General features: G+C 46.0%; 1 protein-coding gene across 2 annotated transcripts; it reads right to left on the bottom strand.

The window, feature by feature from the left end:
• Positions 1 to 332: 332 nt before the first annotated feature.
• LOC119278053 (ankyrin repeat domain-containing protein 27-like) lies at positions 333 to 3032 on the bottom strand. 2 transcript variants are annotated; one of them, XM_037559405.1, is made up of 5 exons: positions 2697 to 3032; positions 2307 to 2480; positions 2014 to 2145; positions 1734 to 1838; positions 333 to 590 (listed from the first exon to the last, which is right to left on the bottom strand). In XM_037559405.1, the coding sequence occupies exons 1-4, from the start codon at positions 2920 to 2922 to the stop codon at positions 1747 to 1749; spliced, it is 624 nt and encodes a 207-aa protein (XP_037415302.1). In that variant the 5' UTR covers positions 2923 to 3032; the 3' UTR covers positions 333 to 590; positions 1734 to 1746. The 2 variants fall into 2 exon arrangements, with proteins under 2 accessions (XP_037415302.1, XP_037415303.1); XM_037559406.1 differs by having other exon boundaries at positions 1734 to 1925.
• Positions 3033 to 15198: the final 12166 nt, after the last annotated feature.

The raw sequence follows: 15198 nt of genomic DNA on the forward strand, positions 1-15198 counted from the left end.
GTCGTTGGTTCTTTGACCAAAATTTTGGTCACTAGCAGCCTCCCGAAGCCACGTAGGCATCCAACGTGGCAAGCTGATGTGGCACGAGAATCATCCCGGTCCGATTCGACGTTTTACATGGGCTGAGCCCAACAATTTGGCCTTTTTAATGTTTATTTTTTCTGTATGTTAAGCGGGCCAAGCCCATTTCAGCCTTTTATTTATTTCTGGGCCGGGGCCTTTTAACATTGTTTGGGCCATTATATTTTGGAGCTGGTCCCACTTGTCATCTTCTCACACATTGGGCCCACTTGGCAGAAAATTCAAAACTGCTCAGATTATTTGCATAAATGGATCCCACAAATTAGGTTTCCATTCCACATGTTTTCAAATCACATACATAATCAATATTTCAAACGGAACAGTACAAATTTAGTTCATCAAATAAAACTAACTAAGTCTATTACAATCTGCACATAGTTATTACAACCCAAATATGCCTACTATTACAATATTACAATATTTACATTCTATTACAATCAAATAGAAGAGACTCTTTGCTGAGTAGAGCTATATGGTTTCGAACTTTAAATTTTGTAGACCTGGAGCTCCTGAACACAAAGACAAACATCATTAGTGACTAGAGTGTACACATGCTAGGACTAGCATTGGTTAAACATAACTAATAATCACATGACGAAGTCCTAGAATGAAATTTCAGTAGTGACCAGATCTATAGGAAATAGAACAGCCATGACAAAAATCCTAACCAGAATGCATTTAATAAAAATGGATTGCATCTAGTTACTGTAGTAGTGCAAGCTAACAACATGAAGATTCCATCTAGCTACTGTAGTAATTAACAAGATGATGTATAGTTGGTATTTGCAATAGCTGAGGTACATGTACGTATATATTTCTCTAGTTCTAATTCCCTTACATGACAAGAAATGAGAACAGACAACAAATTATCAGGTTTGCAAGCTAAAGCAGGACATAAAGCAAACTTCTGTGAGGCACCAGAATTCTAGAATACCAAGATATAGTAGATTTACTTTATTTTTTTGCTACTGAAAAACAAACAGTTTACTGAGATAGGACAGCGGAGTAAAGCAGGTTGAATGTTGAGCAGCACATATACTGTAGGTGAACATCACACAAAACATTTTATAAAGTTTCTCCAGTGACTGAAATGTAAACATTTTATAAAGCCTCTACAAACTTAGCAGAATCGCGTAAGCAGAGTAAAGCAGGTTGAATGTTGAGCAGCACATATACTAGATGAGGTACAAACTGAATACTAGACATTCTTCAAAGCAAGCTCTTGTAAAAAAATACGGAAAACATGAGTAACCAGCATGCTGGTTGGTTGCTGGCCAAGTCACTAGCAACCTAAATAAAATAAAATAGATTGTAGGTTGGTTGCTGGCCAAGCCCACCTAACTAAATTGAATTCATACACAACACCTCAGCAACTTAGTTCATGCTGCAGGTTTTTGCTGCTCACGGTTATAAATTTAGGAGTAAATGTTATACAAATCTTATTGAAGATGCTGGAGAATGACATGGTAGCATGTTATAGTAACAAGCTTATCCCCTATATAACATGGTTAAAGACAGTTGCTGCTTTAGTTAATTATAAAGACTAAAATCACCACATAGTCAGGAGTATTGCACTGAACCTTGGCACTAAATGAATAGCTGAAAACTCAGATTAACAAACCGGCAGACAGAACGCATAGATGAGCAACTACCTTAGCATTGTGTTCAAGCAGAAGCTTGACCGCGTCTTGTTGTCCATGACCAGCAGCCCAAACAAGGGGAGTACCTGACTCGCTTTCGGATTCGACATCGACTCCCTTACCAAGCAAAAGCTTCATAATCTCAATGTGTCATGTAATAACAAGAAAAATAGACGCCACATGTTCGTTCAGATATTCTCTCCACTTCAACATACAGAATTATCGATCAGCATCATTTGTCAGTAATCGACAACACACAGAGCAGAACCATTAGGCGCAACATCATCATTACCTATGCTTGCAGCATGATGCAGTGCCGTGGCTCCCATGTTGGACGCGACCGAAGGATCAACCCCGCGGCCGAGCAGGTACTCCACCGTCTCCTGGCGGCCCTGCCGGGCGGTATGGATGAGTGGAGTCTCGCCTGGACAATTGATTCAGATAATATGTATCACCACCGCCACCACATACCAAGTATCAATTGAATTGCACAATCTCCAGTATGAATCGGAGCAATACAAGGAGGAGAAAGTGAGCATCACGACATCGTATAGCATGGGGTTATGGAGTTAGGGGAAGAAGTACCGTCGTCGTCCTTGGGGTCGACGGGGAGGCGGAGCTGCTCGATGAGGAATTTACAGAGCTTGGTCTGGCCTTCCCGGGCGGCGAAGTGCAGCGCGGTGCGCTTGTTGGCGTCCCGCACGCTGGCGGCCACCGCGGCCGCGCCCTTCCCCTCCTCGTCTAGCGCGGACCCGAACTCTGCACCAACACCAACAACAAGACCAAAGCTTAGAAGCCCCAGATAGCGCCCCGCGGACTCCTACCGGACCAGATCAGCCGTGCAATCAAAGCCAAGCCGCTGCCACACACGAGCGCGGCACCCGCTAGCCGCTACCGCTACCAGATCGAGCTGAACCGGACCGACAGCGCACAGATCGGGGAGACGGGGGATAGGGGATGGGGACGTGTCCGTACCTCGACGGTGGGGTTGCCGCGGTTGTCGAAGATCTGGCGGGCCATCATGAACTGGATGGTCGCCACCTTGGCCGGAGCGGGAGTCGGATCTGCTCTCGTGTCGCGTGGCTTGGGGAGGAAGCCGAGATCGAATCAGATCAGAGCAGATGGAGCGGAGTCCAGGAGCCGAGGCCTTCACGGGAGAGTGAGTGGAAGGGGAGCCGGAGGAGGTGGGGATCCGGCTCATGGAGGAGAGCGAGTGGAGGGGGGCGGCGGTGTTGGGCGGAATCGATGGGGGCGGCGACGCACGGAGGAGGGCGCGGCTAGGGTTTGGACGAGGGTTGAGAGGGAGCTGTGCTGATTCGGGAGGGGGATGAGAGGGATGAGGGGTAGAGGGGGTGGGGGAAGAGGGCTGCCGTCGGATCCGGGCCTATCCAACGGTGGTCGGGCACGATCCGCGTGAGGTGCTCGTGGACCAATCATAATGCAATAAAGGCCTTGATGACTTTATGACCATATAAATAGGTCGTAATTGATTAAAAATAAGTTCTTTTGCAGGAGAAAAGCATTTTTCATTGTTGAAGTATAAAAAATATTTTTGTTGTGACGAACCTAACAACTCTATGTATTAGACCAAATTTTATGCATAATTGACCAAATGATTTTATGTAAAATGCTTTTGATCCACGAAAAAATCATTTTCCATTTTTTGAGTGCCTAAAATGAGCTTTTTTGTGAAGAACCTACCAAATATTTGTTGCAAAAATGTACCAAATCAATTTTCTAAAATACTAGGCCATATTTAATGCACAATTAACCAAATGGTTGGGTGAAAAAAGTTTTGATCCACCTCTGATGAAAAAGACAAATTGCCGCCGATTTAGTTGGAACGGGTCAAATTTGAACTGCAGCTGCCTTATAGTTTGCTATTTGTTTTTTCCAAAAATCATTTCTAGGTACATAAGTATCTATTTAATCAGAGAAACACCAAAAAAATTCCAAGATTCAACCCCTAGCAATGAACGGTCATGCCCGCCGTTTTGACCGCATTTTGAAACGGGCATAAAAAATTCAAAAAAAATCAAAAAAATTGGAAAACCTTCGCATTGTGTCATTATAAGTGACCAAGTTTCCAGAAAAAATAATAAACTTGTAATGCGGTAACTATTTTAAAAAAAGTGTTCTCAGAAATGAGCTATCATGCGTGAAGATTCATGGCTTTCAAGCCAAATGATCAATCTTATGGCCACATTCATGGCATAGTTTGTTCAAATGATCTCATATTGTGCACAAGGGTGCATCTTGGAATTCCAAACAATGTTGCCTAACGAAGTTTTCATTTTCTTTGCACGGAAAATTCATTTTCCATTTTTTGAGTGCCCGAAATGAGGTTTTTTTGTGAAGGAACTACCAAATAATTGTTGCAAAAATGGAACAAATCAATTTTATAAAATACTAGGCCATGTTTAATGCACAATTGACCAAATGGTTGGGTGTAAAAAGTTTTGATCCACTTCTGGTGAAAAAGACAAATTGCCGCCGATTCAGTTGGAAACGGGGCAAATTTGAACTTCAGCTGCCTCATAGTTTGCTCTTTATTTTTTCCAAAAATCATTTGTAGGTACATAAGTATCTATGTAATCAGATAAACAACAAAAAAATTCCAAGATTCAACGACTAGCTAGGAACGGTCAAGCCCTCCATTTTGACCGCATTTTGAAAGGGGCATAAAAAATCAAAAAATTGGAAAACCTTCGCATTGTGTCATTATATGTGACCAAGTTTCCAGGAAAAATAATAAAATTGTAATACGGAAATTATTTTAAAAAAGTGTTCTCAGAAATGAGCTATGAAGTGTGAAGATTCATGGCTTTCAAGCCAAATGATCAATCTTATGGCCACATTCATGGCATAGTTTGTTCAAATGATCTCATATTGTGCACAAGGGTGCATCTTGGAATGGCGAAGAATTTTGCCTAAGGAAGTTTTCATTTTCTTTGGACGAAAAAACCATTTTCCATTTTCTGAGTGACCGAAATGAGGTTTTTTTTGTGAAGGAACTACCAAATAATTGTTGCAAAAATGGAACAAATCAATTTTATAAAATAGTAGGCTATGTTTAATGCACAATTGACCAAATGGTTGGGTGTCAAAAGTTTTGATCCACCTCTGGTGAAAAAGACAAATTGCCGACGATTCAGCTGGAAGCGGGTCAAATTTGAACTGCAGCTGCCTCATTGTTTGCTCTTTATTTTTTCCAAAAATCATTTCTAGGTACATAAGTATCTATTTAATGAGAAATACATGGTTTAATGGCGAGACATCGAGGTTTGGACGGTGGCCGAGGGCCCCAACTCTAGAGCGCGTAAGCTCGCATGCCCGCCGCGTGGTCATCGTGTGACTATGGCGTTGCCATGTGTTCTGGGTGGCCTAGGCATGTCTAGTGGGTTGGGTACTCCCCAGGTAGGTTCTAGGAAGAAAATCACAACATAAGATTCTCACGAGGAGACCGATCGATGCTCAAACATGAATAAGCAGCCAAGTGTTTGATTTGCGGTATGGGAAATGCACATGGCTAATGGGCGTGAGTTTTGGCTGAGGATGACCAGTTACTAAGAAGACCGTCTTCACAAATTTTCACCTCAAAAGGAGGAGCCTAGGTGGTACTCGCTTTACAAAGTACCACACTGGACATAAATACGAATGTTGAAGCTCGGCTCAAAATAATGAATGGATTGAGCTGGCATTTGGTGGAGGATGGTTATTTGGGCATAGGAAAGCACTGTAGAAAATGGATACTATTTGGACATGCCAAAGTGGTACTTCCTTCACAAAGTGCTGCTCTGAACAGAATAGGAAAACGAATATTTTTGAATTATTTTTGAACTAGGCAAGGAATGTTTTTGACATATTTGATGAAGATATGATCCAAGACATTTATGAGATTTTTTTGGGAATTTTTGGAATAACAGAAATATAGGTTGCTTCACAACCTAGGGCAAAAACTGCCACATGGACATGACACATAGGCAAAACTGATGATATGGCGCCAAGTCATCACAACCCACCACAATCTACAAGGCTATGACCATCTATATTGGTCATTAACAACTAGAAATAAGGCAGCGGACTAGCACTGTTTGCTTTGTGACCATTTTCGTGTAAGGAAATTACGACCTTTCTGACCAAAATGGTCGCAATGGTTTAGGGTTTGGAGCCCCCCGAACAGCTTTTGACCAATTGGTCTGAAATGGTCATAGATCTATGACTAATTCTTCCAGGGTCACTGACAGAAGGTCACTAGTTGACATATTTCTTGTAGTGTCAAAGGGAAAACTCAATCCATTACAAGAGAGTAGAGGGGGAGAAACATCATAAGATCCAACTATAATAGCAAAGCTCGCGATACATCAAGATCATGCCGAATCAAGAACACGAGAGAGAGAGAGAGAGAGAGAGAGAGAGAGAGAGAGAGAGAGATCAAACACATAGGTACTGGTACATACCCTCAGCCCCGAGGGTGAACTACTCCCTCCTCGTCATGGAGAGTGCCGGGATGATGAAGATGGCCACCGGTGAGGGATCCCCCTCCGGCAGGGTGCCGAAACAGGGTCCCGATTGGTTTTTGGTGGCTACAGAGGCTTGCGGCAGCGGAACTCCCGATCTATTGTGCTCCTGGATGTGTTTGGGGTATATGGATATATATAGGCGAAAGAAGTTGGTCAGGGGAGCCACGAGGGGCCCACGAGGGTGGGGGCGCGCCCTGGACCCTCGTGGCCACCTTGTTGCTTCCCTGACGTCTACTCCAAGTCTTCTGGATTGCGTTTGTTCCAAAAATAACTCTCCCAAAGGTTTCATTCCGTTTGGAATCCGGTTGATATTTCTTTTCTGCGAAACACTGAAATAGGCAAAAAAAATAGCAATTTGGGTTGGGCCTCCGGTTAATAGGTTAGTCCCAGAAATAATATAAAAGTGTATAATAAAGCCCATAAACACCCAAAATATATAATATAATAGCATGGAACAATCAAAATTTATAGATACGTTGGAGACGTATCAAGCAGCTACTTCGGACTCGTGAAGCGGCTTGTCAGCGCCTGCCCTCGGCTTGAAGCCATCAAGCGGTCGGTCTGTATCAAAGGTGCGCGAATGGCCTTTGCCCGTGCTAAGATGCATTGGGCGAAGATGGACGCCACGAAGCTGATGACCGAGGGACCGCCCGCGGGCAAGGAGCACCGCGCACGCCAACTGTATTTTGACAGTGTCCTGGCGGGATCTCGCCTTGTGGCGGAGCAATGTGCTAAGGATATCATATGCCCATGAATACATTCATGTTATCCTGTCCTATACTATGAAACAGATCCGTTATGTAATATAATGTCTGTTATTTAAAATTTTACCTCCCGTGCGGCCGTTTTGTTATATCTGAGAGTTGGCCAGTCATCGGCTTCTGCCCCCATGTAGGTAGTAGGGGGTGTTCGGGATAAATCTGAACACTCTTTATCCAAGGTTTTGGTCCTTTAAGGAGGTGTTTAGTGCAACGAACCAGGCAATCGGACTATGCGACTTTATTACTCTCACTTAGCCATAGGAGTTTGACAAGAAAAATTTAGGCGCATCCCCTGGTGTTCGGAAGTTCGAACTTGGGGCGCTATACACGCCTTGATCGGATAAAAACCGATTTATCGCATAATGCAGAAAAAATCACTAAAGATTTGCAACCTCTCGAACAGCTGACCGGCTCTCGCCGCATCATGACAGTCAGTTTCCGGCTTTCTCTACTGAGGTGCTCATCCGGAAGAACCGGGACACAATCGTTGTAGTTCTCCCTTTACTATCCTAGCCAATATAGCAGAACGTAAGGTAGTAAGCACAGGAGCCGGGAAACCCAGCTATTGACCAAAGACATGATTCGGAGCCGATGCATATAATGCTATAAGTTCGGGGTGCCGAACTGTACTGTAAAAGTGTTTGGACTTTATGGCCGTATTGTGGGGTATGATGAATCCCCTAGCGAATTAAGGCGTACCAGAGTGTACGAACGCAATTGATAAGAATATAAAGAAAAAGGAAAAAAATCAAGTAATAAGCTGACGCCGCAAATATTGAGCCGCAAATTATTTTCCATTGTAATTTGATTAATACGTCAAGGCGTATTTGTACAAGTAATGTGATAAGCAAATAGGGCTATTTGACATGTCACGACCAAGGGCGAGCTGCGAGCAGGGTTTTAAAATAGGTATAACGATCGTTAGCAGAGACCACCTGGGGGTTCCCTTGTACGTCAAAGCTTCTTGCCTTCTTGGTGTATCCGTTCCTTGATAGGTCCGATGATCAGGTTATCATAAAAGGCCTTGAAAAGGGAAAAACCTAAAAGAAAAAGAAAAGGTAAAGGTATGCGGGTCCAGGAGTGGTTGAGCCGCATTACGGACCGCGGTCTAGCTGTGCCTCCATCTATGCCCATGGTATTTTAAGTGGGTAGTTATGTACGCGCGGCACAAGTGTCGCCGCTTGATCGGGACTGGGACGGAGGCCGAATTGCTAGTCATGCCCTAGATGAGCTGGACTGTCCTGCTGCAGAGTAGTTCAAACTCTCTTGATGGTGTCCGGGAGTTTTACTGCCGAATTGAAGTTCTGCCTAAAAAGGCTTCTCTACACTTCTGCTGCAAGGGCAGCGGTGTGCTCCTCAGTACGGGGGGAGCGTTCCGTGTTTCCATTGACCGTTATGACACCGTGTGGTCCAGGCATCTTGAGCTTGAGGTAGGCGTAGTGCGGCACCGCATTGAATCGAGCGAATGCGGTTCGTCCGAGCAGTGCATGATAGCCACCGCGAAAGGGGACGATATCGAAGATCAATTCTTCGCTTCAGAAATTGATCGGGGATCCGAAGACCACTTCCAGCGTGATTGAGCCCGTACAGCAGCCCTCTACACCTAGTATGACACCTTTAAAGGTGGTTTTTGTGGGCTTGATCCTTGAGGGATCGATACCCATTTTGCGCATTGTATCCTGATAGAGCAGGTTCAGGCTGCTGCCACCATCCATGAGGACTCGTGTAAGGTGGAATCCTTCAATGATTGGGTCGAGGACCAGTGTGGCTGAACCGCCGTGACGGATACTCGTCGGATGGTCCCTGCGATCAAAAGTGATCAGGCAGGATGACCATGGATTGAACTTTGGGGCGACTGGATCTATCGCGTAGACGTCCCTGAGTGCGCGCTTGCGCTCCCTCTTGGGGATATGGGTAGCATATATCATGCTCACCATTTTGACTTGGGGAGGAAATTTCTTCTGTCGCCCTGTGTTCGGTGGCTGGGGTTCCTCGTCATCGTCCTCGCTTTGCGACCCCTTATCCTTGTTCTCGGTGTTTAACTTGTTGGCCTGTTTAAAAACCCAACACTCTCTGTTGGTATGATTGGCTGGTTTATCAGGAGTGCCGTGGATTTGACATGGACGATCGAGTATGCGGTCCAAACTAGACGGGCCCGGATTGTTTCTCTTAAATGGCTTCTTTCACTGATCGGACTTAGGGCCACTGAATCCAGCATTGACAGTCGTGTCTTCGGTGTTGTCACCGTTGCTTTGATGCTTGTGTTTGTTGCGTTGGGGCTTGCCATTGTTGTTCCTGGCCTCAGAAGTACCAGGTTCGCTTGCATGATTATTGCTACGGGCTAGACAGCTATCCTCGCCCGCGCAAAAGCGGGTCATAATTGCCGTAAGGGCTGCCATGGACTTCGGCTTTTCTTGGCCGAGGTGTCGGGCGAGCCATTCGTCACGGATGCTATGTTTAAAGGCCGTTAAGGCTTCGACATCCGGACAGTCAACGATCTGGTTCTTTTAGTTAAGAACCTAGTCCAGAATTTCCTGGCTGACTCTCTGGGTTGTTGAACTATGTGACTTAAGTCGTCGGCATCCGGAGGTCAGACGTATGTGCCTTGAAAGTTGTCAAGGAAGGCATCCTCCAAGTCCTCCTAGCTGTCGATGGAGTTTTCGGGCAGACTGTTCAACCAGTACCTGGATGGTCCCTTGAGTTTGAGCGGGGGGTATTTGATGGCGTGAAGATCATCACCGAGGGCCATGTGAATATGGAGAAGAAAATCCTCAATCCATACCATGGGGTCTATTGAGCCATCATATGATTCGATGTTCACGGGTTTAAACCCTTCTAGGAATTCATGTTCCATTACTTCGTCAGTGAAGCAAAGGGGGTGTGCGGCGCCTCTATATCGGGCCAAGTTGTGACGTAGCTCGGGTGGAGTTCGTCTGCGGTTTTCGGCCCGGACGTGATTATGTTTGTCACATTCAGCCGGATGGCCATCTCGCGCATCGGGGCACGCCCTCGCGATCCATAGATTGATCTTGTTTGACCTGCTATGTTTTCCAAGTCACGCCGCAGGTCATGTGTGTATCCCAGAGTTGTTGTATTTCCGATTCTACGGCGAGGTAGTGCGCGCTGGTGTTCGGCCCAAGGTGCCGCTTTGTCTCGGCCACGTGGTGGCCGGTCAGCCGCATTATGCCTTGGTAGGACGGGCTTCGTCGCCTCGTCATCGAACTGTGGTAATAGTTTGCGCTTCGGGTAGATTTTGGTTGGGCGTTCAAGGCCATATTCCTCGGCTGCCAGGACATCAATCTATCTTTCATTGAGCAGATCTTGATCAGCTTGAAGCTGCTATTGCTTCTGTTTCAGGCTTCTTGTAGTGGCTATTAGCCGGTGCTTAAAGCGCTCCTGCTCGACGGGCTCCTCAGGAACGATAAAGTCTTTGTCGCCGAGGCTCACCTCGTCCTCGGAGAGCGGGAGATAATTACTGTCCTTCATGTCTTCATTTGTGGCCTGTTCATCAGGGCTAGCTTGCCCATCTTCCCGTTTGTCCTGTTCGGAGGTTGGCTCAATGAGGTCTTCATTGTCTTCGGCGTTGTCCGGAGTATTGTTTTCTCCTATGACGGTGTTGTTGTTTTTACTATGGCGTGGCTTAGAGCGGTGCCGCTGACGTTGTCGCTTTTGCTATATCCCAGGAGGTTTATCCTTGACTGGATTTTCATTGTCGTCGTTGTTTTCTTTGGCGGTAGCTGTATATATCGTACGAGGAGGTAGCTGTCCAACGCCCTGTAGGCGGTGGTTCCTGCTCTTCTCTGGCATCGTTGTCCATACCGTCGATGTCTTCGGAGTCGTAATCAAGCATGTCGGTTAAGTTGTCGACAGTGGCTATAAAGTTGGTGGTGGGTGGGAAACGAGTTTCTTCGTCGTCCACTTCCCATTCGAGCTAGACATAGTTCGGCCGAGAGTCCCCCGATAAGGAGAGGGATTTCAATGAGTTTAACACATCGCCTAGAGGTGAGTGCTGGAAGATGTCGCGGAGCTGAACTCCAAGATCAGCGTCCAATCAGGTTTGATAGACACGGATGCACGTGGTCCAGAATCTATGGCCGTAGACGAGTCCGAGATTCCAGTGACACAAGCCCCGCTCGATGTTGGGTCTGTGTGCGGCTCGAGCGCCGCTGAGTCTGCGGCTTCCGTGGCGGGGTTAAGCTTCCCGTCTTCAGACAACGCGGTCTGCTTCGGATTTAGGGCCAGAGCGGTCACAGGCGCTATCTCCTGAGCGCGGCCAGATGACAGATTTAGGTCATGTTCATCGTGGTGGCAGGGGACAACCGTCATGGGCTCAAATCCGTCGAAGATCAAGTCTCCACGGATATCGGCCACAAAATTCAGGCTTCCAAATCTGACCTGATGGCTAGGGGCATAGCTATCGATCTGCTCTAGATGGCCAAGCGAGTTGGCCCGCAGTGCGAAGCTGCCGAATACGAAGATATGTCTGGGGAGGAAGATCTCCCCCTGGACTGCGTTGTTGTAGATGATTGATGGAGCCATCAAGCCTTCTGGTGACGACAAAGTGGAACTCTCAATGAAAGCACCAATGTCGGTGTCAAAACCGGCGGATCTCAAGTAGGGGGTCCCGAACTGTGGGTCTAAGGCTAATGGTAACAAGAGGCGGGGGACACAATGTTTACCCAGGTTCGGGCCCTCTCTATGGAGGTAATACCCTACTTCCTACTTGATTGATCTTGATGAATATGAGTATTACAAGAGCTGATCTACCATGAGATCGTAATGGCTAAACCCTAGAAGTCTGACCTATGATTATGATTGTTGTTGTCTCTATGGACTAAACCTTCCGGTTTATATAGACACTGGAGGGGCTAAGGTTTTACAAAGTCGGTTACAGAGAAAGGAATCTACATATCTGAATCACCAAGCTTGCCATCCACGCAAAGGAGAGTCCCATCCGGACACAGGGAGAAGTCTTCTATCTTGTATCTTCATAGCCCAATAGTCCGGCCCATGTATATAGTCCGGTTGTCCGAGGACCCCTTAATCCAGGCCTCCCACAGTCTTTCCATAGCATCATTATTTATGAGCTTGGAGAGGACATAGGGACTATCCAAATTACTAAAACCCAGGAGAGAACCCCTAGCCCTTTTCGATTCGGCCAAGGCGAAGGAAAGGAAAACTATAAAGAGGCGAAGAAAAGGCAAAGGTGAAGTGGGGGAGAGGAAAACGAGAGGCAAATGGCAAATAATGAAATGCGAGGGATAAGAGTTTGTGATGGGTACTTGGTATTTCTTGACTTGTGCATAGACTCCCTGGCAACGGCACCAGAAATCCTTCTTGCTACCTCTTGAGCATGCGGTGGCCCTTGAAGAGGTAAGGGTGATGCAGCAAAGTAGCGTAAGTATTTCCCTCAGTTTTTGAGAACCAAGGTATCAATCCAGTAGGAGGCTACACGCAAATCCCTCGTACCTACACAAACAAATGAGAACCTTGCAACCAACGTGATAAAGGGGTTGCCAATCCCTTCACAACCACTTGCAAAAGTGAGATCTGATAGAGATAATAAGATGAATATTGTTGGTATTTTTATGATATAGATTGGAAAGTAAATATTGCAAAATAAAATAGATCGGTATCTTATATGATGGAAAATAGACCCGGGGGCCATAGGTTTCACTAGTGGCTTCTCTCAAGATAGCATAAGTATTACGGTGGGTGAACAAATTATTGTCGAGCAATTGATAGAAAAGTGCATAGTTATGAGAATATCTAGGCATGATCATGTATATAGGCATCACGTCCGCGACAAGTAGATCGAAACGATTCTGCATCTACTACTATTACTCCACACATCGACCGCTATCCAGCATGCATCTAGAGTATAACACATTAGGCAAGATGACATAATGTAGAGGGATAAACTCAAGCAATATGATATAAACCCCATCTTTTTATCCTCGATGGCAACAATACAATACGTGCCTTGCTGCCCCTGTTGTCACTGGGAAAAGGACACCGCAAGATTGAACCCAAAGCTAAGCACTTCTCCCATTGCAAGAAAGATCAATCTAGTAGGCCAAACCAAACTGATAATTCGAAGAGACTTGCAAAGATAACAAATCATACATAAAAGAATTCAGAGGAGATTCAAATATTGTTCATAGAAAATCTTTATCATAAACCCACAATTCATCGGATCTCGACAAACACATCACAAAAAGAATTACATCGAATAGATCTCCAAGAAGATCAAGGAGAACTTTGTATTGAGATCCAAAGAGAGAGAAGAAGCCATCTAGATACTAACTATGGACCCGAAGGTCTGTGGTAAACTACTCACACTTCATCGGAGAGGCTATGGTGTTGATGTAGAAGTCCTCCATGATTGATTGCCCCTCTAGCGAAGCACCGGAAAAGGCCCCAAGATGGGATCTCACTGGTACAGAAGGTTGCGGCGGTGGAAATAGGGTTTCGTGGTGCTCTCAGATGTTTTCAAGGGTATATGAGTATATATAGGCGAAGGAAGTCGGTCAGGGGAGCCACGAGGGCCCACGAGGGTGGGGGGTGTGCCTACCCTCCCTGGGCGCGCCCTCCTGCCTCGTGGGCTCCTTGTTTCTTTCTTGACGTCTACTCCAAGTCTCTTGGATTGTATTTGTTCCAAAAATAACTCTCCCGAAGGTTTCATTCCGTTTGCACTCCATTTGATATTCCTTTACTGCGAAACACTGAAATAGGCAAAAAAAACAGCAATTTGGATTGGGCCTTCGGTTAATAGGTTAGTCCCAAAAAAGTATATAAGTATATAATAAAGCCCATTAAACATCCAAAACAGATAATATAATAGCATGGAACAATCAAAAATTATAGATACGTTGGAGACGTATCAGCAGACCGCGCCCTCCCCCTTGGAGTCTGAATAGGACAAGGGAAGGGGGGGCGGCGCCCCCCTTTCCTACTGCCTCTCCCTATCCTTCCTTCCCCTTCCCTTCCTTGTGATGGAATCCTACTAGGACTAGTAGTTCTAGTAGGACTCCCTCTCCTTGGGCGCGCCCCTAGGGCCGGCCGCCCCCCCCCCCTTGCTCCTTTATATACGGGGGCAGGGGGGCACCCTAGAACACACAAGTTTCTCTTAACCGTGTGCGGTGCCCCTGTAACGCCCACGATGCGGCTATATCTCCCACATGTCGAGGCATAACTTAGAGGCATAACCGCATTGTGGTTTTGTCGCAAGAAGGGTCATCTTCACGCAATCGCATGTAATGAACAAGAAAGGGATAAATAGAGTCAGCCACTTCACATGAAGATCATATAATTCATACATCATTCAGAGTACACACATAGTCCGACTACGGACAAATCCAAATGAAAATAAGATAACCCCAAATGCTAGATCCCCGATCGTCCCAACTGGGCTCCACTACTGATCATCGGGAAACAAAACATAGTAACGGCCAAGGTCCTCGTCGGACTCCCACTTGAGTTCGGTAGCATCACCTGCACTGGTATCATCGGCACCTGCAACTTTTTGGCAATATCTGTGAGTCACGAGGACTCAGCAATCTCCGAAACCTGCGAGATCAAGACTATTTAAGCTTATGGGTAGGATAAGGTAATGAGGTGGGGTTGCAGGAAGCGCTAAGAAAATATGGTGGCTAACATACGAATACAAGAGTAAGATGAGAAACTACGCAACGGTCGTGAAGCTAGAAGTGATCAAGAAGTGATACTGAAACTACTTATGTTCAATCATAACCCAAACCGTGTTCACTTCCCGGACTCCGCCGAAAAGGGACCATCACAGCTACACATGCGGTTGATCCATTTTAATTAAGTCAAGTGTCAAGTTCTCTACAAACGGATATTAACAAATTCCCATCTGCCACATAACCGCGGGCACGGCTCTCGAAAGTTTATACCCGGCAGGGGTGTCCCAACTTAGCCCCCCACAAGCTCTCACGATCAACAAAGGATATTCCTTCTCCCGGAAAGACCCGATCAGTCTTGGAATCCCGGTTACAAGACATTTCAATAATGGTAAAACAAGACTAGCAAGACCGCCCGAATGTGCCGACAAATCCCGATAGGAGGTGCACATATCTTGTTCTCAGGGCACACTGGATAGGTCAAGCTATGAGTAAAACCAGCCCTCAAGTTTCCCCGAGGTGGCCCCACAGGTTGCCCGATTCGGACCAA

Source organism: Triticum dicoccoides, chromosome 3B, assembly GCF_002162155.2.
Source record: "Triticum dicoccoides isolate Atlit2015 ecotype Zavitan chromosome 3B, WEW_v2.0, whole genome shotgun sequence".
In the NCBI taxonomy this organism is placed as follows: Eukaryota; Viridiplantae; Streptophyta; class Magnoliopsida; order Poales; family Poaceae; genus Triticum; species Triticum dicoccoides.

What these genes read in the sequence shown, in the direction of transcription:
- LOC119278053 (XM_037559405.1), bottom strand. Translation starts at nt 2,922, where the DNA reads ATGAGCCGGATCCCCACCTCCTCCGGCTCCCCTTCCACTCACTCTCCC. An exon ending in GCGGCAACCCCACCGTCGAG is followed by an intron (nt 2,481 to 2,696) that starts GTACGGACACGT and finishes GTGTTGGTGCAG; the next exon opens with AGTTCGGGTCCGCGCTAGAC. An exon ending in CGACCCCAAGGACGACGACG is followed by an intron (nt 2,146 to 2,306) that starts GTACTTCTTCCC and finishes TCAATTGTCCAG; the next exon opens with GCGAGACTCCACTCATCCAT.